This window comes from Pleuronectes platessa, chromosome 12, assembly GCF_947347685.1.
Source record: "Pleuronectes platessa chromosome 12, fPlePla1.1, whole genome shotgun sequence".
In the NCBI taxonomy this organism is placed as follows: domain Eukaryota; kingdom Metazoa; phylum Chordata; class Actinopteri; order Pleuronectiformes; family Pleuronectidae; genus Pleuronectes; species Pleuronectes platessa.
The window spans coordinates 2,514,292-2,541,189 of NC_070637.1; the positions used below are offsets into that span (position 1 = coordinate 2,514,292).

General features: G+C 38.4%; 2 protein-coding genes across 4 annotated transcripts; both read left to right on the forward strand.

The window, feature by feature from the left end:
* The first annotated feature begins 1,239 nt into the window (after positions 1 to 1,239).
* Positions 1,240 to 6,610, forward strand: fam98a (family with sequence similarity 98 member A). The gene is made up of 8 exons (XM_053436118.1): positions 1,240 to 1,403; positions 2,572 to 2,720; positions 2,957 to 3,091; positions 3,276 to 3,457; positions 3,922 to 4,002; positions 4,091 to 4,207; positions 4,650 to 4,817; positions 5,416 to 6,610. The coding sequence occupies exons 1-8, from the start codon at positions 1,366 to 1,368 to the stop codon at positions 6,070 to 6,072; spliced, it is 1,527 nt and encodes a 508-aa protein (XP_053292093.1). The 5' UTR covers positions 1,240 to 1,365; the 3' UTR covers positions 6,073 to 6,610.
* An 888-nt stretch (positions 6,611 to 7,498) lies between these two features.
* Positions 7,499 to 24,340, forward strand: si:ch211-195b21.5 (uncharacterized). Of its 3 annotated transcripts, none has more exons than XM_053435757.1 (8): positions 7,499 to 7,862; positions 15,106 to 15,248; positions 15,355 to 15,991; positions 17,458 to 18,064; positions 20,404 to 20,468; positions 20,553 to 20,649; positions 20,736 to 20,854; positions 22,836 to 24,340. In XM_053435757.1, the coding sequence occupies exons 1-8, from the start codon at positions 7,662 to 7,664 to the stop codon at positions 23,379 to 23,381; spliced, it is 2,415 nt and encodes an 804-aa protein (XP_053291732.1). In that variant the 5' UTR covers positions 7,499 to 7,661; the 3' UTR covers positions 23,382 to 24,340. The 3 variants fall into 3 exon arrangements, with proteins under 3 accessions (XP_053291732.1, XP_053291733.1, XP_053291734.1); XM_053435758.1 differs by having other exon boundaries at positions 22,839 to 24,340; XM_053435759.1 differs by having other exon boundaries at positions 7,501 to 7,595.
* Positions 24,341 to 26,898: the final 2,558 nt, after the last annotated feature.

The following is a 26,898-nucleotide window of genomic DNA, read 5'->3' on the forward strand; positions in this document are numbered from 1 at the left end:
CTTAACAAACTGCTAAGTGGGAATAACTGATGACAGTCACAGTGATGTGGTTTAGAGGGGGGGGGGGGGAATAACAAAGCAGACTTCACTTAAACAATGCACCTCTGAGTTCCCTATTAGGAAAGAGCAACATGCATTTTGATGCATTCTCCAATGTTTAATCCCACTCATTTATAATAATGCTGATTACAGACCTCCAAGTATATAATTGTGGCTGATGAGATACCCAACCAAAGCCTGACACTGATATAACATTTCATAGTTAAGGTAGAGGTAAATTAAATGATTATTTATGAGGAGAAGATGGAGATAGCATTACTTCACCCCTGTGGGTTGGGTCATCCATATTTGTTGAGACAAATCCCTAATGCTTTCCATGGTTTATGTTACAATTGTGATTTCTAGCAATCAGATAGTGATTGTTTCGGCTGCTTTAATTCCCTAGAAAACTAAAACATTCTAAATGATTTACAAGACTGTTATCTTTGTGTGATTAATTATTTATAATAATTTGTATTCAACTCAAATATTTCATTCCCAGTTTTACTTTATGTTTAGGATTGTCTTTTAAAAAATGTTAGTGTTCCTATTTGATGTAATCATTAGTGTACTTATCCCAAGGGTGTGAAAGTCTAAAGCTAATTATTTTTTCTCTTTACATAAAAAAAACTTCAGCAATAATATTTATTTCAATATAATTGTTTTCTTTTATCAACTAACCCAATGCCGATGATATTTATATATCATTGCTTATATTACTCATAGAAAAGGCTTATGACACTATTTGGAGGAAGGGACTTTTTATTAACTAGTATGATGCAGGTATTAGAAGGAGAATGTTTTACATAATCGATCCATCCAGGTAAGGGTAGGAGGAGTATTTTCTAAAACTGCTGAAATTGAAAATGGTAGCCCCTCAAGGATACAATGGTAAATAACATATCTACGAAGCTTAATCATGGATATAGATTGTCTGTATTGGCTGATAATGTTCTCATTTTGAGGAGTGGGGGAAATATTTGTCATTTGGCTGTATAAATCCAAAGGGATTTAAATCTCGTCTAAAAGTTGTTGGCACCAGGAAGATGGCTTATGTCTGTGTGTAAATCCAGAACCTGCACATCATGTTAAGTAGTTTTCACTGCCTGGCTTTGGGGATAATTATCTGTCATTATCAGAATGTTATTAGAAGATACTCCAGTCCAGTAGGCGGCGGCAAAGGCCTATCAAAATGAATTGTCAATAAACCCACAGAAGAAGTTGAAGAAGGAAAACGTGTATCAGCCTGTATCAGCTGAGCTGGCTGATGTGGAAAAGGCTAATTTCACTGTACGTTCAGGTTCAACAGGATTGCAGGACACTGGGATGGAGAATGACACAATCGTCTCTCTTGAAGATTTAGGGTAAGTTAATATTAATGTCGGCCGCTGTATGAACACTGCAGCCCCATTCAACAGCCTCGTATAGCTCTCCTTTTAGCCAGACCAATGCTAAGCGGCTAACCTGCCATTGAGACTGGCGTTGTTCTGATGGTACCGGACTTTCTCTCGGCTGTTTTTTGTGTGTCATAGCTGTAAATCTATGTGAGGTGTTGTCAGACCTGTTCAGGGTCATTTCAAATGTTGAGTCGCGTCAGCAGAAGCAGCTCCCGTCATGATTCATATCAGCGCTCCCCCAACACAGATTTCCTTCTGACCGTCGAACCAGCTTCAGAACCACTTTCTAAAAAGTGCACTGTTCATTTACTTCTGCTGAAATATCCGCTTACTCCACGTAAACATGACACTGCGGCGCATGTTCCTGTGGGAGTACGCAAGACGTCCTTATATCCAGATTTTGAAACGTGCTCTGGCTGTCTCGGTAACTGCTGTGGGTACTTGTCAAGAGGCCTTCAGCGTCAGTGTCAAACCTGCCCCTGAATACTTAAGCAAACCTCTGTGTTAGTCATGAAAAAGTATAAAGTAATATCTGACATGGCAAATGCCTAATTCACTGAATAAGATAATGCCTACGTTTTAAAGACCCACATGCAGACATACACCTTCTCTTGGTCCACTCATGGTCAGGGCAGCTGTCTCTCAGATCTCCCCTTAAAAGGACCTGGTGTTTCAATTAGCTTCAGAAGGCATTTCCTCCTACAAGCAACAATCTCAAATTAGATCATGCTTGAAATGTTAAATAGTTTGTGATTTTTATGATTCATCACTGTTCGTCACTAGCTTCACTTCGGCTACACTCAGGCTGCAGCTGGTTTAAAGTGCAGAATGAGGTTTGAAGTTCAGGGTTTCCAGATTAGAGTTGAATAACCCTCACATGTCTTTTCATGATCTTTCTCTCTATTAAAATGATCAGCATTTTGTCTCCTATCTCACCAGTAACACAGTTTGTAGTTAACATAATGTGAGATCAGTGTAAATATTGCTTGGGACAATTCAGCAACACCTTGACTTTGATTGGGACATTTCTGCTGTTCTTATCCATGGTCAACACCTTTCTGTACTGAAAAGGGAATCAAATAGTTGTGGCTAAGATTGAATATGGTATTTTGTGTGTGTGTATCTGTCACTGTAGGTACCAAGGCCCTCTGTTGGAGGAAGGAGCTCTAGAAACTGCTGTGAGTGGAGGGGCAGCTTCACCTGAGTTTACTAAGCTCTGTGCCTGGATTGTCTCAGAGCTTAGACTCTACTGCAAGTTGGAGGAGAATGTCCACGCCACTAACTGTAGGACATGTTTTATCATCATTATGTACATTTGAGTAACCTCAAACTTAACCTGTATGTATGCTACAATTGTAATTTACCCTGGCAAGAAGTGAACCAGCTTTGAAGGTCTAAAAACTAAGAATTTCAACTAGATTAACCAAATACCTTGATAACCACAAATCCTGCTTCGTATTACAGGCCCCAGACAAAGTGTCTCTCTTAGGGCATCATGTTTTTCCTTCTCTCCCTACCAGGTCCAAGTGAGGCAGAGGGCTTCCAGCTGGAGATGAGTGGCCTTTTGTCAGAGCTTGCCTGTCCGTACGCTGTCCTCATCAGCGGAAACGTCAACCAGAGGCTTCTGAATAGGACAGACTGTCTGCTTCTCCTCAGTATGATAACAGCACTTTGTAACATTGATTGTTGATAGATTGTTGGTCCACACCCACCTGTGGAAAAGTGTTACATGGTAAAATATCTTGACGTGCATCGCTGCGCATGGTGTGGGCAGAGCATGCAGTCACTTCTAGCAATATCAGCAGCCTTTGTACTAACCAAATAAATTTTTTATCTCAGCCTTCCTGGTATCTGAGTTGGAGGCATCTAGGATGATCCTAGTTAACAGTCCTCAGAAGAAAGGCCAGGATCCAGGCAGCCCAGTGTTCCAGGAGCTGAAGGGCATCTGCATGTCACTGGGCATGTCCAAACCTCCTGCCAACATCACCATGTTCCAGTTCTTCAGTGGAATAGAGAAGAAGGTGTGCACTCACAACAAAATACAGAGCTGTATCTAGTATGATTTAAAGCTGGATTTTAAGAATTATATTCGATTCCTGACAACAGCAACTGAAAGATACGGCGTGGAGCTTCAAGGTAGTTGGATTGTAAATGTGCCCCCTAAATCTGTGGATAGTTTAAACTCCCATCTGCGCAGAATTTATGTAATTATAGTTTAAGTTTTTCAGGACAAACTTTCTTGAGATCTTTGTCAGCGTCATCTACGTGTATGACATCGCCTTTTCACTTGAAAATATTTAGGCACATTGATCACTCACATGGAGACACATTGTAAAGCCAGTTGGGAACTGAGGAACTCAGTTTCCCATTAGTACTGTGATCAGATCCCCTGAAATACAGGGTAATACCAAGTGTCAGAAGAACTACACATTACCCTCATATGTTGTTGTGGTTTAATATACTAAATGTATCATAATTTCTTAAGCTGAAAGAAGCCCTATGTCGAGTTCCACCAAATCATGTAGGAGATCCACTGATGAAGAAGGCACTTGGACCTATGCATCTGGTAATTGCTGATAAATGATTGAAATACAATTCAACTGGGGAACACTGCATAAGTAATTTCACATGAGTCGGTTTTCTTATATTTACAGGAAAAGATTGAACCTATAAACCAAGCACTAGTAAATGAGTATGAGGTGAGAAGGAAGATGTTGTTGAAACGTCTCGATGTTACGGTGCAGTCTTTTGGTTGGTCTGAGAGAGCAAAGGTATGTGGAAACATGTAAAACTATATATGTATATGTATACAATGTATATGTACCTGCTTCAGCTGTAGTGAAGCCAGTCTCTGCTCTTTGTTTACAAGGAATTGAAAAGTGGCAAAAAGGCCAAACATATAGTTGAAGATACATTTGAAAATGACATATATATTTATTTTAATTTATGTATTTATGTTTACACTGACTTTTGTTTTGTGGAGTAGAAGTTCTCATTCTCTGCAATAAATCACCTATCACTAAACATTATAGAAACTAAATGGAGTTTGATCAGTGTAAGAAGAACTACCTGGCATAGCCTGTGAGGGGCTCCAAGTTGAAACAAAAACAATGAAAACTGCTTGATAGAATAGACTTATTCGTTTTTTGGAAAGCAATACATTAAGTAGGAGTATAAAACGTATAAGACTTTATTTTGTGTTTCCATTTACAGACACATGCTGAAAAGTTAGCCAAAGTGTACCCGCCTCTGCGTTCAGCCCTCTGTACTGCAAGCAAAATCTCTGTTGCCCATCTTTTTGCTGCTCGACAAGATTTCTCCAAGATCCTACGTACAAGCAGTGGCATGACAAGGGAGAAGACTGCTTGTGCTATTAATAAGGTAGGTTATTAAGGTTATTTCAAAACTGTTTCTCTGTTTACAAAGGATGTGCAGAAGTCTATGCTCTCATGCTCTTTATATTGTCTCAAAAGATTTGAGTATTTTATGTTGATTATAGCAGATGTTGAACCCAACATTAACATCATTAATGAACCACTAACTGTGTCAGTCACCTCAATATATAGGTTTTTTTTTTTTTTGATATTTTGTTTAACATTTTGACTGTCAGCAAATCCCATGAAAAGACTAAAACCAACATTGTCTTATGTGTGTTTCTCTCAGTTCTTTACATCTTCCCTACCTTCTCTGCCTCAGGCCCATTGTTCTCTATTGAGGACGTAATTCTAAAAATGGGTCACAACTACATTGTTTAATTATTTCTTTTTAAAGCTTCTTGATTTACTGAAGCAGTTGATTGCTGCTTATGTAGCTCTGGATTCCCTGAATGAATAACGGCATGTTAAATGTAGTTTTACGTTCCTTTCCTTAACACATCTTTTTCAGTAAAACTGACACATGATCGTATGTAAGCAACAAATAAAAGTCAGATCAGATTAAGCGAGTGAGCTTACCATCCTAATTTAATTATTTCATGCAGGTTCGAATGGGTCGAGTGCCAGACAGAGGAGGCCGACCCTGTGAAATTGAGGCTCCTCCACCAGAGATGCCCACCTGGCAGAAGCGTCAGGATGCTCCCCAGGGTGGAGGTTACCATGGTGGGGGCGGGCACGGAGGCAGCAGGGGGGGCTATGATCACTTCTCCCAAGGTGGCCGTGGAGGCTATGAGAGAGGACATGGAGACAGGGGAGGTAGAGGGGGCAGCAGAGGAGGGAAGGTACAGGGAGGCTGGGGAGAGGGTGGTGGTGGAGGAGGCGGTAGAGGCGGTTACAACCAAGGTCACTTTCAGGATGCAGCAGGCCATCATGGGGGTGGAGGGAGAGGGGGTTATGGAGCAGGTGGGAACAACCAAGGAGGTTTCCAGGACCCTGGGTATCATGGGGGAGGAGGAAGCGGAGGCAGTTACCATGACAGTTACCACCAAGACGGAGGCTGGCATCAGGAGAGAGGCGGGGGCCGAGGAGGACGTGGGGGCAGGGGAAGGGGAGTCCGAGGAGGACAAGTACAAGGGGGAGGCTGGGGAGGGAGAGGGGGCCCGAATTTTAACCATGGAGGACAGTTTGAACAGTTCTTCCAACAAGGCGGGCAGCACTACAACCAAACTGGCTTTACTCAAGGCAGACACTTCACAAGTTGAAAAAACTGTCAGCAGAGTCCACGTAAAGATCGGCTACCGGTCATACAATAACAGATTTACAATGCCTCAAATCTTACATTTTCAGCATGGTTAAAAGTTGACTAGAATTTATTTTCTACACCTGGTGTGTTGTTTTCTTTGCTTCTTATAAAGTATGAAACCAGCAGTTCTGCTGTGTACGGTTAGTGGATTAAATGGACTCTGCTGTTCAGACCTCATCATGCCACTAATTAGCCTTATATTGGACCTTTTTTGAAAAACAAAAGATTTCAACATCAATTCACCTACTATGTAACTGACTCAAGAAGTGAACGTCATTATTACATGTAGAATTCTTCAGATGATGAAAGTTATTTTGAGTTTGATAATTACATCTTTTTAGCCTTGGTTGTGTTTCCTTTGGTTTGACCAGAATCTCCTTTGTTACATATGTAAAAAATGTCACCTTACGCTGCTCATGGAGGGTTGTGTGCATATTAGATGTTGGAAGGTTTGCATGGTTGTGTAAATAAGCAATAAAATCTGATAAGAATCTCAATTGTTTTTATTCAGTTGCCTGATTATCTGGGCCAATGAACTGTAAGAAATTTAGGTGGACAGTTTATGAATTTTGACTCTACAAAGAGATCTGTGCATGTGCAAAATATAAAAAGAGAAAACTTGAATGGCACTCAGTGCATCTGCCAATTAATGTCCAACAGTCCACTCACACAACCACATTTAAATGTATTTGATCCTGTTTTTGTATGGATGTGCACCAAATGGCACACACATAAACATCAGTCCCCAAAATATGCCTGATTTTATTCCCGCTAGATCAGCAAATGTTCTCTAAGAAATCAAAAAAACTTAAAAAGTCATTGTTTAAATCAAGGTTAGAAAACAATTTCCAGAATCCGAATCTGCACCAATATTAAAGGACTCTTTCCTGACCCATACACCATCCTTCCACCAACTTTCATTAAAATCTGTCCTGTATTTGTATTATCTTGTTTACAAATCAACCAACCAACAAAAAAACAGACAAGGGTAAAAGTGGGGGTAATAATAAGGTGTTTAAGTAATGATACAGTATTGGTGATACTGCAGTATAAAGTCAAAGCATTAGGGCAAACAAACTGAATTAGCTTTAGACCATGGACTTTATATACACCATATAAACCCTAAATACTGTTTATGCTTTTTAGACAATTTACATTAGTTCATAGAGTGAATTCAGGAAGAAACTTTTAGAACTTTTATTTTGTATGATGGCCCTCCGGTGTAATATACTAAATCATTAGCTAAAGCATATGAAATCTTTAACTTTATTTGTTGTAGAGTATATAAAGTACTCTAAAAGATATCAAATAAAAAATACCATTAATTGACTTTACTGAGACAACATAGACCCTTATTTTGAAATAATTACTCCGGATGTTTTTCTCCGTCATTGTCTGATCTCCAGCCGCAAGACCTGTCGCTGCATCCAGTGGAGTCTCACGAGCGGTTGTACTGAAAAGCAGCATACGTGCTCGTAACAGGTTATTAATCCATTCAGTTTGGTTTAACTGCTCGTCGGGATTTGGTGAGGCCTCCTGACCTCGTCCATGTACCGGTCAGGTAAACCGGAGGACGGGCCGCCGCCGTTCCGAGCTCCGTCAGCCCATGGCCCTCCTTTCACATTCGGAGGGTCCTGTCGTGTTCCTCATCGTGGTCACTTGGCTCCTGGACCACACGGATCATTTTCAGCTTCGGCATCGGACAGACAGTTTCTTCACAACAGACCACCAAGAGAGCATTTCATCAGAGTACGTACGGAACAGGCTAGCTTAGCTAGCTCAGATACATGATTCAGACGAGGGGTTAGCTAGTATAGAGCAATACTCAAAGGCCTCGTTAGCCACAAATGTAGCTGAAAATTGTGGCCGAGGAGTGAACTGCATAGCATCGTCTTGTGTGGACGTTTTCTATGCGAATGAGAGTTGTAGCATGTTTGGACAATTATGAAGTCTGTCACGTAACTGACGCAGGTTAAACCAACCTCAGCGTTGCTGTCCTCTTGCGCTTCACTATAGGTTCATGCCACAGCATATCACCAAGGATCTCCAACTGCATGTCAGGGGTTTCCTCGAAAATCCCAAAAAGATTACAAAATATTATATATTAATTTATTTTTACCTGTAGCTTAGCACAAACTACTTTGATAAATGGATGTTTCTTTACTTATTCTCAGCGTTTCTCTCAGCTATAATATAAATTACAAAACCAAAGAAACACGAAATTTGAAGTATTAAAATGCTTTTGAAACTGAGAAGCGCCAATTTCTCTATCAGCCTATGCATTTGAAATGTCAAGTTAGCAACATAATTATACATCCAAAGGGTTGTCACTACACTCGTGAAGAAATTAATTTTGATTGCACCTTTTTAAATATGTGTGTTTTGGTGATGTCAGAAATTAATAGGGCTGTAGTATCTTATTATGATCTGTGAAAATAGTTTTCAAAAATTATTGTTGAGACTTGAGTACACAGAGATGCTCAAATAATGACACTTATTTCAAGGGTCTTCATCCTGAAATCGTTGCAAAGTGATGTAGGGCTTCTCTATTATGGCTCAGTATGGTGCTATATCTCTTTAATATGTGATTTAACTATACAAGGGATGGAAGTTAAAGGTTTGAATCTTCATTAACCTCACAATTACATTCGAATTCATCAATTCGAATGCACAGCAGTTCTTGATGCATCTAAATATCTCATCTCATATCCTCAATTTCTACATAAGTGCACATCAAATAACACACTCAGTCAGATAAATCTGAACTTAGTTATTTAAGTTATTGGGAAGTAAAATCATACTGCTATTCATAGTTTGCTGTAATTTATAAACTAAGGTTTTTGATTAAAAATCTGACTATAACTGTCAGTCTATAACAGTAGTTGGCAACTGGTGGTCCACAGGCTAAAACTGGCAGCAACAATATTATCTGTCCAGCCGTTTGATTATTCTTATTTCACCATTTTGGACTGACGCAGATATTCCCAGATGTTGCAGGTGCTGATCAGATCATCATAGCATTAATAATCATAAAATATCTTCCGCTTTAGTAATTTGTTTATTAGCACAATGTTTGTTTTGTTGTTGCAGTGTTGTATATCGAGCTGAATTACAGAGCTTTTTATTTATAAAGTTGTGAACTTTGATTCGAAGAAAGACTTCTGAAATAGCCGATATGCAACGCATGGAATGATTACCTGTAGTGTGTAGACAAGCTCAGTTCCGCATTGACTCGGATCTCACAACTTAGGTAATGGTTGTGTTAGCAAGGAGGATAAACCCATGGGTGCTAGCCCTTGAAGCACTGCCAGGAACTATATCAAAGGGACATAGAGACATTGGAACAGCCGGGTTAACTGGTTTTATGGACTAAATAACGCCCGGGACACACTGGCTGCATCTGCGCTGGGGAATGGCTAGCTGTATTTCTGCTGTGTGTCGAAGTTGTCTGTTCACAGTGTCTGCGGTTAAACGTTTATAAATTAAAAAATTGCTGTAAAAAATTTATTGGGCGATTCAACCGACAACATCTCTCATAATGTAATTTTTTTTTAATTGAGGATAGCATACTGTTAAGAGAACTGTTGAACTGTAAAATAGCTTTAAAACAATGAAAGAACCATTTTTATGTGACCTATATTATGGGAGATAAGACCATCCAACAGTTAACATTTTGTTAGACCATATCATCCCCAATTTGGATCAGAGAGCCTTACAAGTATTGTTCCGTAGGTTTCTCATATGGGAAAAACAGTATGCAAAATTTCTTGAAGATCTGTGACGGTGCAGCTCAAAGTTGGATGAAATGACATGGAGAGAGTGAAACAAGAAGGAGAGAGCGAAGTGCTTCTCAGGGTGATAAAGATGGAGAGACCGAAGTGAAACACAAGTTTTAAGTGTTAGATAATATAATAGCTGTTTTCATCTTCGTTACTGATGTTGTGCCAGGACATGGATTTATCACCATTATTAATGTGATAAACACACTACATTGATCAAATTGGTTTCACTGCCACACATGGTGCATTCTACCTGTTTTCTTCCCCATTCTTATGTTATCGCCTGGGGTTCTCTCTCCCAAAGGGGCGGTAGTTACTTTTGTCTCCTTCTGACAGCTCATGTTTTGTTACTTAATTTTAAGTGAACTCTAACACTTTTTTTGCCCAGCAATATAGTTGTAGTTAAGTTCAATTCCGGAGCTTGATATTGTTAAAGAAGCAATGTCCTTTCATTTGTAGCTAAAATGCGGGTATGTTTGCACTGGAGCATACAGTGCTTCTTTGCAATTAATTATTTTTGTGTAATTAATTATTTTTGTTTGACAATCACATTCTACAAGGAGAGTTAATATTGGTTTTTTTCAATCCATTTGAAGTCAATGTTTTACAAATGTTTCATCCCCTGATCCCCACAATAATGGTGCCAGAGAATTGTGTCCTCTACTATATCCAGAGTTGGTTAGAGCATGCAATACAAACGTAGGCCTTTCCAAACCCAGACATAATGACAACACAAAAACATAACAGTCTAACAAACCCAACTATATTCTATAGTAATTTGATATAGCCTATTAGAAGAATACATCAGTCAAATTCTCCTAAAGCGGATATCGTCATTGTTGCTGTCATGTTCAAACTTACATTTTGGCTCGTTTTTTTCTCATGTAAATTTAAAGGTACATGTCCATTCTGGGTTTCATTTTGGAGTGTATTCATTCAGTGCTTAGTAGGGGTGCAACAATTAATCGACGTAGTCGACAAAAATCGATGACAAAAATAGTCGCAGACGAATTTAATAGTCGATGATTCGTTGGTTACGTCGTAGCTCACGTTTATCGTGCCGTGCAGCTGAACTAAACGTGATTTTACCCAAGGTGCTGATGGAAGTAGTTGAGGAGTGAGCCGTCTCGCTCTCCTCATCTCTCCGAAAGTCGCGCATGTGCAATAGCAACAAAACATAGCACAATGGCGGCGGCCGTTGCAACAACATAGCGTACCAGAAAGTCAAAAGTATGATAGAACTTCACCTTTAACATAGCCCGAAAAATACTACCTGCAATATTTGTAAGGTGGACCTTGCCTTCCATGGAAGCAGGACACAAGCATTTGAAGAGGAAGCACGTTTGACATCATAACGTAAACGATGCAGACTCGTTTCGGTAAGATAGCCTGTTATCTAGCTTGCTATATAAACAGAGTTGTCTTGGCAACTCCCTCAATACCTGTGTGCAGGATTCTACAATACATTACAAAAATATGATTTGAATGTTATCCTATTGCCTGACAAACATCTTTTTTAATCACAATAATGCATTCCGAAGAAGACTGTACTTTTGTTTACAGAAAAAATGTATACTTTTATTTAATTTTAGTATCGGCACTTGGCCTGTTCTTGGTTCACAGTAAAAAGGGAAACTTGAATCTATTAGCAATTTGTCTATCCTTGGTTTTAAATGGGGGGAAAAAAGGCTTTAGAAGGGAGGGGCAATAAATCACATGGACAGCTATGGGTTTTTCCTTTTGATATTGGAGAGAAACATTATTTCAATCCTGGGAAGAAGTCTACTCCCAACTGCTGATGGATGCCTCTGCTTGGTCAGTATTTACCAATATTTTTTTGACAAAAATATTATCTTCAGCTGAAATTCTTGGATATTGAATTGAGCTAGTATGTAAATCTTTTGGTGTTTCTTTTCCTTTAGCTGAACTGAACAAAGTAAACCCTTCCACAGGACAGGTAGCCTGGTACAGTTCACTGAGTGCTGCCTCTTTGTTGTTGTTATTTGGGCTTGGAGGGATCCTTCTTGGGATTAATACATGTATTCAGCCACAAGCAGAATAATAGGGGACGCAGCTGGTCAGTATGCTCTCGATGACCAAAATATGCCATATCTAACAATAATTTAATTCACTTTTGTGGGAAAATCATCTTGCTGTTTTCCCTTTTGTATGTTGTGACTCCTGAGGAGCTCCCGAATGTCATTTGGGGAACATCGAATCTAGAAAAATACACTGACTGCGTTCAAACGTTCAGAGCCAGTTCAGATGTTAGCTGTCAGACGCCATTAAGAAAAATTGTGTTAAAAATGATTTTTTTCTGCAGAGCTAACATTTAGCAGTAGCATTTCAAATATAGCATAGCATCCTTTGATTCTCATATTTTCATGGTTTTATGAACCAAGAAACATTTAAAAGTCTGTTAATCTTGGATAGGTTGTGCAGCATCCAGTGCCTACTGGAAAAGAAAGCTATTTTATCTACATGTACATCTCAGCCTAGACCATTGATAAGCTTGACCTCTGCTGGTTTGCAGCTTGTCATCAGAATGAATGTCTAGAATGCAGCTTGGTTTGCTCACCACAAGGAAGTCAGTAAAATAATTTCATAACACAAACTTCTTTGTGTTAATTCACTATGTTTCACTAATTACTACTTACTATATTCATGGTATTATATAAGACTATTTAGCCCAATGTTTGGATGACTAACATCTGACTATGTGCCGATTTCCAGTTTCCACCATAGGGACAAGGGTTACATGAGGTTTGACATAAGCCACCATGCACATGGTTTTTGGTGTGCTCTGGTAATAGAGGTAAGGTAATACATGGCACTACTGCAGAAGTTGTTTCAATTGACAACAGACCACGCATTCGAATTTGCCCCACTGTTGACCAGACGCTTTGATTGGCTACAGTTATGTACTTGCCTTACATCAAAATGGGTAAGTTAGCAGAAGCAATTTGTTTATGTTTCCAAGAACCAGAGACTATTTTTGTTTGGGTGCTGTGCCTTTTCTTGTCCGATTTCTATTTAATCTTATAGATCTCTATGACTAAACTGCCAAATACTTGCCAATATGAGTACTTCTGTATAATTAATCTTCTTAATTAATTCTTAATTAATAACTTAATTAATTAAGTTTTTGCTTCATTTTGTGTGTCGTTACTGTGATACATATTTTAAAGATTCTAATAACAGCTCAATCATTTTCTACAGGCAATATTCTTCATGTGTCCCATATTTTGAAGGAATTGAGGATTGGCAGAGATTCTGGGCCATGCAGAAAGGTGCTTGCAGGATCCTCCTGCAGCTAGAAAAAGGGGATAACATTAGTGGATGCTTAGAAAAATTACTATACATCGCTCTGGACAAAAGCTAACATTTTGGTTTTTTTCTTGCATACATCGTTTCCATTTGATTGATTGGTTTTTTTGGACTGTTGGAAGAAGGGGTGCTCTAATAAGTGAGATACCTAGCTGCAGAATGTGTATGCATTAGTGAAAATCTAGAATTTCACAACTATGCAGATGATTGCTTGCACAGTTTAGAAAATGCTTCTGTTGATACCGTTAATACCAAGTTTTAACTAAATTGAATCCGATTTTATTTGTTGGAATCAATTCAAACCTCATAACACAAATCTGTTATATGATATGAAGTATTTAGAATTAACTCGATTTTGTTTCATATAATTCAATTATTTATACTGTATATATAGAATTGGTGTGTGTAAATATCAAGTTCAGTAAAAGAGCTGTTATCAACTTGGATGAATATATTGAACTAGGGATGCACGATAATACAGAAAAATCGTACTCTCATACCTGACTTAATGGATAAAGGGCTTATGAGTCTCAGCCCCATTATTGGACTGGAAATGAGGACTATGTTTTCAGTTTTGTTGTTTCAAGCATTTGAGTTAGCTGTTACAAAGTTCTTTGTAGCTCTTTGTGCGGAACAGATTGCGCTTAGTTTGAAGTTTACCGTTTTAAGGATTTGTATAACCCCAGAATGGGCCCCTACTTTTGAATTAATTCAGTTAATACATTTTATTATTGAGTTAAAGCAAGTCTCTAAAGCATATGTAGCCTATTAATTTAGGATAATGTATTGTACAGTGAAAAATTGTACACTGTCTATTGATGTTATTCAATTTGGCTTTAATTGTTGAACAGTTGTACAATGCACTTACTTTCACATAATCCCTATGGATAGTGTGTATGTTTACTGATTATTTTTTAAACTTGTCAAATAGTTCAAATTTGCCCTTAATGTTATTTTTTTATAATTGACTCAGGGACAACATCATACTAGTCTGTTAAAGTAGGATGAATTTGAGAGTTTTGTCTGAAAATGTAACATAGCCTGTTTTACAAGAGTTGGCTTAAATTATCTCTGCAATTAGCAGGAAAAGTGCGTATATCGGCGTCCAGAATCAGCTAAAATTTGTTACAAACCGTCAAAAATCCAATATCATGCATCCTTATATTGAAACTTACTGTTTACATTATATATTCATATGGACTTTTTGTATTATCTTCCTGTGGCTGTTCTTTGTTGTATCCCATACATCTGAAAAAATACATTTGAAATTTTAAAGAAGCCCAATCTTTACTCTTTCTTTTAACTGGTCTTTTTGTTTTGGTCTCAGCTCTGGCAATATGATACATATTTTGCCACTGGTCTGCAAGAAATACTGCCACCAATGAATATACATGCTCATTGCTTATCACACTGGATTTTGTCAAGTAAAAAAGTTGGGATGGGTGATTCTTGGCTTAGACGATTTGTTTTTGAATGTGCCGTTTTGAGACTCAACTTTTTTTCAGGATTTTTTCTGTAGGTTAATCTGGGTCAATAGATCATTTAGGTCAATGTTACCTCAGTGACCCAAAGCATTTTCCATATCGTGCGAATATTATAAAACTTACTTTACATTAAATCAAGTACAACAATAGGCCTATTACACTTTGTAAATGTCTTGTATTCTTTCTACAGTTTTTACTCTAACATTTTAAAACAATAACTTTCACTGGTTTGCCTTTGATTTACAAATTTGGGAAATTTGTAATTAAAAGTAGCAAATATTAGTTTTGTTAGTCTATTTTTGATGTATTTGCAAGCATAGCCAAAAAGAGTAAAAATGACAAAATATGCTATTGTAGTTCTGTGTTGAAAAACTCTATAACATGAACTCTGAATACTCTCAGCCCCACTGTAGCAACTTCCCCATAGACCGTAGTACAGCGATTGCTTCTGGAGGCAGCCAGAAGATGGCCCCTCATGCTGAGCCACCACACCTTCAGGTTCTACAGTGGATTCCCACTCCTGCAAAACATCATCTGCCAGACAGGTATATCTGTTGATTACATGTTCTGTATCATTCTAATCTGGAATAGTTGCTTTAACCTAATTTTTGTTTTTGTTGGTGTCTGAAACACATGCATATTCATTTACAGTGACAGAGCTGGTGAGGAATTCTTGAGATGCATTGCAGCCAACAAGCCTCTCCCAGACTATCTGAAAGGGGACATGGCATACAACCTTGCTGAGGCATTTAAGTCAGCTAATGTTCTGAAAGATGCAGTAAAATCAGACCCTGAGTTCAACAAGCATGGGTCCAGAAGCATCAGTCAAAGTAGAAGCAGAAGCCGTGGCAAAAGCCGTGGAAAAAGCCGTTGCAGAAGCCGTGGAAAAAGTTGTGGAAAATCTCGAGCCAAGAGCCGTGCGCGAAGCAGAAGCCGTGTACGTAGCCGAAGCAGAGGAAGGAGCAAAAGTCATGCTCGTGGCAAGAGTCGAGCTAGAAACAAAAGCAGAGGCCGCAGTAAAAGTCGGAGCAGGAGCCAAAGCAAGCAAAAAAGTCATGTACGCAGCAAGAGTCGCACCAGGAGGTCCAAGTCACGAAGTGGCAGTATGGAAAAAAGACTTGCTAATGATAAGAGAAAGAGGAGTCCAAGCCCCAGCTGCAGCAGCAGTGTTGAGAACAGTAATAACCTGACAGGAAAATGTCTGTTAGAGGGACTGAAACTTGTCATGAACAGCAAGGAACTGGAAGAGCGGTTGCCCACTCTCAAAGATGCCATCCTCACTATTCAGGTAGAGTTCATTCATTTTACAAAATGTTTTGTTTCAGTTTGTTCTTACTTCATGTCCACACAAAGATGTGTATTGTCTATTTGGGTAAACCAGGGGAATTACCCTAATACAGATTTATGTTTGGTCGAATCCAGAACATTTTAGTTGGAGTGGAACGCTTAAAATAAAATAGCAACATATCCCTAACCCTGATATGTTTCGGTTAGCTACGTTTATGTCTGGCCTCCACATTACTGCAGAGTTTCCAGACCTTAAAACAGAGACAAGCTTGAAAACCCACATTCACATCCTGATTGGTTCTAATCACTCATGACTACCACTGGTGAGTCCAAAGCGTTACCCAAAGCGGATGTCAGTTTGAGAAATTCCTCATCTTACATTTCTTTCGCCTTTGTCATCGTTCGTAGTATTTTCTGCAACTAAGCAACCAGCTGCAGATCTGCTTCCTGTTTATATACCCATGCATATGAAAAGTATATTCGAATGGTCATGTAATATGGATTTTCAGGTGTGTTAGTATGGATAAAGATAATTTCTGATATGGAGCTAAAACATTTGTCCCAGTATTATTTCTGCACAAAAGTAAACTGTGTGCTGTCTTTTATTCCACCAGAGGACAGTGTCATCGTGGGAGTACTTAAATGTAGAAAGACCGACACTGTGGTTATCAATTTTATTTTTACAGTTAATTTTCTATGCTCATTGTAAGGTTGTGAACTGCTGAATGTTTACTTATATTTAGCTTTGTTAGCTTGTTTGAGTGTAGCTAATTTTGTACTGATGAGCGACCCAATAGTTGTGCTATAATTAACCTGTAGAATAAATAACCAGAAAGTCTTTCTGTTTTAAAATAAAGACCATTTAACAAGAATCGGTCTTAGTAGAGTACATGCTGCCACCAGAGCCCAATCGTTCCCTTAAATTCAATAAAGCTGCACGAAATTGTACACAGACATAGATCCCTTCCCCTAAACCAGCTGTTTTTTTTTAATAAAGATCCATGCACTTTTACCCAGAAGATTTTAGAAAAGGTCTCCCAATGTTAAATAAACTGATAACAAAGTCTTCCTCACGGCCCTTTGTCCAGTCCAAATATTTGCTCCCTTGAATTATTGTACATTTAGCTGTATGGGCTGAGCAGAAAGTTTTAATGACTTTGAACAAAGATTTTCAAATATTTTAGGGTTTTAATTATTTGATTGTGCAGTCAGTTTGTTTATGTCAACACTAGATTAAATACTGAATAATACTAACTTCTCAATGTGTTACTACTGTTGACTCATGCTTCTAAGTTTCGGATTAGACATGAGTCGAAGACTTTTATACAAGGTTGAACAAAGGCAGTGTTGCACAGGCGGTACCTCTATACTTCTATCATTTCTTAAAACATTCCATAAGTAGTAGCAAAGTAAAAAAAAGTTAGGATCTGTTGAATGTATGAAATGTTTGTGTTCTCTTCTGTACAGGCGTCTGATGAAAGCAAAAAAGTGCAGTGTATACCGAAAGAGCAACATAACAGTCAGGATAATTCAACTTCGATGGAAAACGACAGTATGGTCCTTCCCCATGACCGAGTAGGCAGTGACTTCTCCTGGCTCCAAGCACAAAGTCAAGAAGACTCCACAGATCAAAAAGCTGATGAGCTTGATGATGAGGAGTCATTCTTATATGGAAATGAAGATACTGGAGGAAAGCAAGACCATATAACTTCTACCACCCCCTTTTCTGCATTTTCTCAGACTGGAGAACATTCCAGTGATGTTTCTGCTCTGAGCAGTCAACAGTCCATATTTAGTGGCTTCGGGGATCTGATTGACCTGAAGCAGCCCCTTCAAATGACTTCCTCCATCAATCTTGACAGTAGTGAGTTTGAGAAGATCAAGAATATATTAAAGAGTCAGGGCACACCAAACATCAACCAGATCGTGGTGAAGATGCAGGGGCAGAAAGAGGAGAAGCACCTGTCTCCTGCTTTACTTGGTTCAGACCCAACAGCAGCAAGCTTGACAATGCAAGCAATGAAGAACTCTAATGTACAGCAAGCTCTGCAATCTCTACAGTCTCTTATCAAAGGTGAGAATCCCATATTGAATGAAAGATTCAACTTAATCTACCAACTTGTTAAGCGTTAGTATTTCAGTGTTTTCATGTTTACTAACCAATAATACAGTTTATGTAAAGTACTTTTTTGATTTGTTACATTATTGTGGATGACATAAGTTATTCCTAAAGCAAATATTTGCATTTTAAATGATTACAATCGCAGCTTTCATGCATCTTGGCATGCTCTCCACAAGTTTTTCACATTGCTGATTTATGGACAGCACCTAATGCCACTCCTGGTGCAAAAATTCAAGCAGCTTGGCTTTGTTTGATGGCTTGTGACCATCCATCTTCCTCTTGATCACATTCCAGAGGTTTTCAATGGGATTCAGGTCTGGAGATTGGGCTGGCCATGACAGGGTCCTGATCTGGTGGTCCTTCATCCACACCTTCACTGACCTGGGTGTGTGGCAGAAAGAAGCAAGTTTTCTTCCAGGACAACTTTGTACTTGGCTTGATTCATGCGTCCTTCACAAAGACAAATCTGCCCAATTCCAGCCTTGCTGAATCACCACCAGATCACCAAATTTTACAGTAGGTGCGAGACACTGTGGCTTGTAGGCCTCTTCAGGTCTCCGTCTAACCATTAGAAAATTGGACTAATCAGAGAAGATGACCTTACTCCAGTCCTCTATGGTCCAATCCTCATGGTCTTTTGCAAACCTCAGCCTGACTCTTCTTTGCTTCTCGTTGATGAAGGGCTTTTTTCTAGCTTTGCATGACTTCATCCCTGCCCCTAGGAGCTTGTTTCTAACCGTCCTGCTGTGCACTTCACCCAGCTGCCGTTTGCCATTCTTTTTGGAAGTCACTTGATGAGTACGGTTGTTGAGTGACATTCGAATGAGTTGGCGGTCATCCTGGTGAGTGGAGGATCATTTTTGTCCTCTGCCGGTCTCTAGCTTTGTTGTCCCTAATGTCTGCTGCTTGACCTTGTCCTTATGAACCGCCTTCTTTGAAATTTTAAGGATAGAAGCAACCTGATGCTCACTGTATCCCTCTGCCAGTAAAACCAGAATTGAACCCTTCTTTTCCTAACTCAAAACTTTATTTTTAACTCTTTTGGCATGTCAATAGTCACTTTTTTATTCCACTTACCTTTGAGGTACTACTAGCACTGTTTCTGCCATCCAGCTGGTCCTATTGCAAGAGGATAGTGACGACCACAGCACTGGTTTTTATACTTTTCTTCATTGAATAAGATTTGGTTCAGGTGATCACCTAATCCGTATCTCATTTAGTAGAATCAGGTCAGCCTGTATTGGAATTCACCAGACAATGGAATGGAATGGCTGCCATACACATAGAGATGCTGATTTGTGGCTCTCTCTGAGGTTTATACATATTTTTACCCTGTTAAAAGGGTTTTTAGTAGTTTTTCCTTACTCTTGCTGAGGGTTAAGGACAGAGGATGTCACACCCTGTTAAAGCCCTATGAGATGAATTGTAATTTGTGAATATGGGCTATACAAATAAAATTTGATTGATTGATTGATTGATTCAAGAAAAATTTGGAGTGGTCTCTTAATTTTTGCCAGAGCTTTATATGCTACTGCAAGCAACATGTATTTTTTAACATTTTTTTATCATTGTATTTCAAAAGACAGTGTTGACCAAGTTACTGAAACATAATCAGTTACATAAATACCATAAACCTTGTGTTTGTGGCTGCATCTAAAAGCTTGGCTATGTTTTTACACTCATCAGAAAATTACACAAAAAGACCAAAAGCAACAATTAATTGACTTGCATTTTTGTCTCAATAGTGTACCAATTTTACTGTATACCATGGTGTGAAAATTTATAGTTATCATAGAATACTACTACCGATACCACTATTTCCCCACACTTCTGGAAACAAGTACATTCATCTTTTGGTCTGTATTCATTTTAAACTGGTAGTAACTTGAATTCTATCAAAGTTGATTTCACCCTACACAAATGTTGACTGAAAAAATCCACAACAGCCAGCCTTGACTTAAAGATGTCAGCTGTGATAAAGGCTAGAATGGAACCAATCTCAAGAGTCGACTCATCTGTAAACTACAAAATTGGAGCCATGGTTAATGTCTAATCCTGTAAAACAGTTATTTATAAAGTTGATCTAACCCTTCCCAGTTGTTTGCTTTTTGGTGTATGTATTAATCAGCTGTGAAGTTGTTTTTAATCTCATTGCGACAGCTGACAGTGGTGCTGTACCCAGTCAGTTGGAAACTGATACCACTCTGACTCATGGATTTATCTTCTCAGTGTTTTTTGTTATATTATTTTGAGTGTACAATTCAGGATTATATAATTTTTTTCTCCTTTAGCGACGAAGGAGAAGAGAGCAAAAAGTGATGGCAGTGGCACATCTCAGACCTCTGATAAACACAAGGTAAATCATATCCTGAGGAGGAAAAGTGAAAACATTTAACAATGGCTTAACCCTTAGTTTTGAATTATAACTTGTTTTTGGCAGGCAAGTAATGGTGAGGAAATTAAGAGAGAGAGACAAGCCAGAAAAAGTCAAATGGAATCCTTGATAAAAGAAATGGAGGAATTGTTGAAACAGGATGGTAAAGCAGCTTTTCTGTTACTTTATGCTCCCAATTGTCTTACACATTCGAAAATGTTATAAACTGCTTTTATTGTCCATTTGCAGGCCAGAGTTTTCTGACACCAGTGATTGGGTTCTACTGCCAGAAATGTGAGGAGTTCATTGGAGATTTAAGTTCTGCTGAAAACCATGCAGCCATTCACCAACATGCCAACTCTAGCAATGTAAGTACCTCTGTATTCCTTGTGGTAGAGCTGGAGACATTCTGTATTTTTGTTATTGAATCCGGGTAAAAGAACAAAACACTAAGTAAATGTCTCCCACTAAGTATAGTGTGTCCATCTAAAGCCTGTTGCATCGTGTTCCTCTGTGCTGCAGAACTTGAAACAAAAATTAGCCTTATTGTTGCACTGTTGGAACGGCTGTCCCAAATGTCCCCAAAGCACAAATATAGATAAATCTCCTACTGAAAATATGCTATTATCCCATAGTATCAGTAACATTTACTGCAATCTTAAGGATCTAGAAGTTTTAGGAAACTATGGAAAAACTACATCAGCCCTTGCAGTAGGGCTGATGTAGTGCAGTGTAGTGCAGTAGCTCACAGTTCAATAACATGCATTGTAAACCATGTCACATGATGGCACGAATCAAATCTGTGGATTTCAACCTGCATTTCGGCAGAAGTAAGTAAGTGAGATACGAGGAATCGCAGATAAAGGATAAATGGATCTGAGAGAAAAGTGAGGAAAGTAAGTTAACATGGCTTTCCCTAAAAGAGAAAAGTCCTCAGTAAAAACAGAGTTTCAATCAAGACTGGACAGACTCTTACATGTTCATTCTATCAATGCGCAGTTCAAAACCATAATGTCCCCGAGAAAACAGCGATTGTTAAAAGCAGTAATACGGAACAGCACTACACTCCAGCCCAGATTAAAAATCCAGAAGCTAGAGCTCACTTCTCTCATGGAGCAAGGAAAGTGAGGGTGGGATAGAATAGGAAAAGAAAGGAAGAGGTCTGGAAAAGCGGAAAAAGAATGTTAAACTTATATAATATACACTTTTTATGATGTTTTTTTTTTATAAAAATAAGTTTTTACGAAAGCTTTTTGTCATGTTTAATTTTTCAATTGCCATAGTCTTCTATCAGTGTACTAATTTATAATCCCTACAAATTATTATTGCATTATACTTTTTTTGATTTGAAAGTCAGTTGATGACAGAGATGTTGTTACATCGAATATTTCAATATTATGAAACAATATTGCACTCAATTATAATGCTAGTTACACATTATGATGTTCTGGACCTCGGTTAGAGGAAATTTTCTCTATCTGTACCACTCAAAATTATAACCCTGTTCTAGAGCAAATGTCTTGGTTTGCTTAAAACAGTTAGTTTGTACAACATGTCATCTTTCTACATCTTAACAAAAAATTAAAATAAAAACATCTGTTCAGTATGGTCAAACTCAAATGCGGGATGAGAAGCCTGCTATATCTTTTATTCTCGACCAACTGTAATAAAGGTGAATATTTTGTCAGTTGTGGGGCTTAAATGTCTCATTTTGTGAACACACCTTAAAGTGAGTTTTACAACCCAGTTTTTGTCAATGAGGAAGGGAAGCGACACAGCGCCAATGGTGTCTGGCAATGCAGCCTTTTATTGTTAAAGTGATAAAAAAAACATAAAAAACATAATCACAAGGTGAACATTGAACAAATATAAGACGCAAAGGGTTATGGGCAGAGGGTGACGTCAAATCATAAAATAAACAAAAGACAAACCCTCTTTCTAAATATTGACCCTGTTCCCCTGACTGATGTCTTCAAAAAGGAACAACTGGCTGCTAATTAAACTAAATGATCCTTCATAAAAGTTACAAGGTGCATTCAGGTCGCCACCAATAAGGCTTAGTGAACTATCAAAAGGAGTGTAGTTGAAGTGTACAATGAAATTAGGAATATAACAAACTCAACTATAGCCCAACAAAACCCTTTATCCCTGAACATGTGCCTCACAAGTAGCATTCATTAAATTCCCAGAGCAAATCACTTTTTAAAATTTACTTTGCACATTGACTCTCCAACAAATTTGTAAAACTTTCTTAAACCATTAGCATTTATTCTATTCTCAGTAGTTTTTTGGTGGCCGCAGACTCCGCGTTCTTTCATTTGAAGTTGCAATTTTTTTCCCCTTTTTTAGCAGAAAATGCAAATGGAACAACATGCTGGACAGACTGATAGAGGCAGCAAAGGACACTCCAACTGTTTTAGCAGCAGCAGTAACCGAAACCCACACACCTCAGACAAGAGAGACTTCAGCTACCATCGAGATTCAGGAGAGCAGAGAAATCAGAGAGACTACAAACAAGAGTGGAGGAATGATACACCTCACAGAGGCAAGCTCGACAACAACCACATAAATCACGGGCAGAGGCAGGAAAACATCTCCTTTAAAGAGGAGATGAGTAAGGAGAGGATGCTCATAACGGTGTCATGTGGACCGACATCCCCTTCGAACATCAGGGTTAAGGAGGAAGTGAACAAGGAGCAGACCGTCAGAGGATATAGCAAAGTCAAAGTGGAAGACACATATAAAAAGGATAGCAAGGAAAAAGATAGCAAGGGAAAAAATGAAAGCAGTGATGATAGTGACGATGACAAAGGAAAAACATGTAAAGTAAAATCATCGAAAAAGAAAAAGAAGAAGGAGAAGAAGAAGAAAAAGGAGAAGGGGAATAAGTCCTAACAGTTGTATTATGATTGTTCCTCTTTTTTTTAAATCGTTATTAGACAGTTCTTTGAGATGTCATGGTCTGACTTTCACCATAACCATCCTGGACACCATGTGGTTAGTTCTTTGTTGGTGAGATCATACGATGGAGGTAGGCCGTCAAAAGTGATTTCATTATAATTCTTAATGAAACAGTCTGACATGTTTAGAAGTGCAAACCCACATTCAAAAGAGAAGATTAAAATCAGTTTAATCTTTGTGCATCTATTGGAAAGATGGGTTTACCCATATTTAGCAGGTAAAGGGGTGGAGTTGTTTTGAGTTGATCCAGGCGGCTGCTGTGGCTGAGCCGTAGAGCGGTCGTCCTCCAATCCCAATCTTCCCATCTTCCAGGGTGAACTCTGAATGGCCCATCGTAGGAAAAAATAGTGCTGCCCATCGATGCACTGTATGAATGGTCTGTGAATGGCAAACTGTAAAGTACTGTACTGTAAAGCGCTTTGTGTGGTCAGCGAGACTAGAAAAGCGCTATATAAATACAGACCAGTTACCATTATCTTAATAAAATAGCTTGCGGTGTTTGTGCTAGCCAAGAAAGACCAAAAACTTCCCAGAATGATGCATAGATGTAATTGATATAAATCTTCTCCCTTGGTTGTTGCTATATTTTGCAACAAAGGTCATCCTCCAGAGCATCAACTTGCTCCTGTTACTAAGGGAACCACATCTATGATGTAAGCGTTTCAGTATGTTATCTCACCCTGGCTTCATCCTCTAAATGAATGTTTGAAAAGTTAAGTAGTCAATTTGTAAATACATCCCTCTTTCTGAACACTGTTGCTACTCTGTGCATAGTTTCCAAAGACCAACAGCTCTGTAATGGTAGACATGTTATGTTTTCAGGGGGATGTTCTTTTGACTTGTCTGCATTTTTTTATAAAAATTATCTTTAATAAAAGCCAAGTGATATTAAACACACGTTCTTAATGTCTTTTTCAACCGAAACGTCCAATTTAAACTACAGGTTGGCACTTGGCAGTATCCTGAACAATCGTGCAAAAAAATATCCTGTTGCTCTGGGTAATGGGGGATTTTTAAAAGGAACACATTGCTTTCATGGGTAATGTGTGGAGTGACAGTGAAGAAGTCAGAGTAGATGGTTTGTGTTAGCATTTTCCCCAAACCAAAGGCACATCATGAAGTTGCTGTAAGAATTCTCTGACTCCTTCATTGTCAACATACTGTGCACAGCTGCAGATGAATTTTTACAGATACATTTAGGATCAACTGCTTAAATATCTACTGTCTACATCCAGGAAATAAGTAAAACCTCTAAGACAATCTGAACAGAGACGTTCACAATTATCTTAAAGGAAACATGCTTACACAACACAGACAAAATAACATTCTGGAAGGCCATCAATAGCTTAAACTTAACCCAGCAGCTATTCAGCTTTTACCTTTTTATCAGCATTAGGCATTAGGCAAGGAAAATCAGTAACAGAAATCTCTCTGCAATTTCTGAAGGACTTCAGTGTAATTCAGGACATGATGTTCACATAGAATATGAGATAAATGGTTTTTATCTACAATGGCTTCTAGTATCTTAGTTGTCCTAAAGGCATATCCAGTTATCTCCAAAATAGGACAGGACCTTCACGTTTCTGAAGCCATGATCCAAATGCTTACATACACCACACAAAAGGGATACTTTACAATCCAAAACATAGCCAGGAGACGCCGAATCCTGGTTGTAATTCTGGTATCTTATATACACATATGTTAGTATTTTACTGCCATTAGACGGAATTGAGCCTTTTTCAGCTGCACCAATAAAATTTGTGATGAAAGTTTATGAGGCCCTTTCTTTCTGTGACCTGTCAATTGATTCCAATTTAAAAGGCCTTGGTGTTTTTTTATGTATAGCTCTCCATAGTTCACCTGTAAATGGGTTGAGGCCCCCTTGCTCTTATAATTTGTATTTGTGGACCAACCAAACCAGGTAGCTCAGTAAATGGCTTTATTATTCTTTAACCATTCTTCACTGTGACAACCTACAGTATACTCTGATGTAAATTACCGCCATGTCATAGGATTAAAGATGTATGTTCTAATTAAAGTAATATGCAATTTCTTACTTGGGTTTTCCCCATGACTACTCTTAAATAAAGAAATTATATATATTATTTTATTTTATTCTGATACTACACTTGTCAGTCAAAGTCTTTTGGCAACACAGGACCCAGTGAAACAGGAAAAGCCAACCAAAGGTAAGTGTGTTGTCCTTTTGTGAAAAAATCCTGGGGCTGCTGAAGTAAAGTTTGAGGTGCAAGTGCATGGTACCAGAAACGTGATGAGATTATCTGATGAGGGCCTGACCTTAATGGATGCAAATTTAAGGTCAGGCATTCTATTTGCTTCAAGGTGACAATCATTTGCTTGTTAAAAAATGTAAGTGGTCTTGCATAATCAAGGTCAGGTTTCTTCGCGATGTACACTTGGTACAACTCCTCCTAATACGATGACTTGGATGACTTAGAATCTTCCCAGATAAGGCCAGCTACTGATATAACCTATGTCCAGTAGTTACTGTGTAGGAGTTTATGACACGGAATAAAATATGACGTCTGATATGCTGCAGATTTGTAATGTTTGAATAACCCAATAAAATGAACAAGAAAAAAACCAGTCTGGTCTGGCTCTTTAATCTGTGTTTTGAACAGGTATCTTTTACAGAGAATTAGCCCAATCTATCATGCTTGATGGTAAGACACAGTAAATCTATGGTCTTGTCTTTGATAAGTCAGAAAAAGGAAAGGTTCTCTGTTAAAGCGAAGTTTTGATTTCATTCAGTTTAAAGCAAATGAAGTATAAAGTATCTACTTCAATACTTGGGTCCTAACTATACAGTAAATATGTCAAGAAAAATTGATTAGTTTTATATAAATGACTAGAAAGCATAAAAAAGTCAAAGTGATTTATTAAACATAATAGAAACCAACATTTTTCATTATGTCAAATACTAAATTCTTTGGTGTCACAGTATGAAGAAAATTGTTATTATGCCAGATTGTGAGATTTAAAGGATGTCATAACTTGGATGTATTGACCGCTATGGGCTATGGGCTATGTACATGACCTGTGGTGTTCAAACTAAGGGCTGGACCCCATAGAAGGTGAGGAGACCCCAAGGCACTCAAGATTATTTCATACATGAAATGAAATTTAAAAATTATTTGAAATAGCATAGAAATTATCAATCATCAATCAAATTGTATTTGTATAGCCCAAATTCACAAATCACAATTCGTCTCATAGGGCTTTAACATTGGTGTGACATCCTCTGTCCTTAACCCTCAGCAAGAGTAAGGAAAAACTACTAAAAACCCTTTTAACATGAAAAATATGTAGAAACCTCAGAGAGAGCCACATGTGAGGGATCCCTCTCCCAGGACGGACAGAAGTGCAATAGATGTCAGTTGTAGGAAAACATCATTAAGATTAAAGTTTTTAGCAGCATTGATGAGGGTAA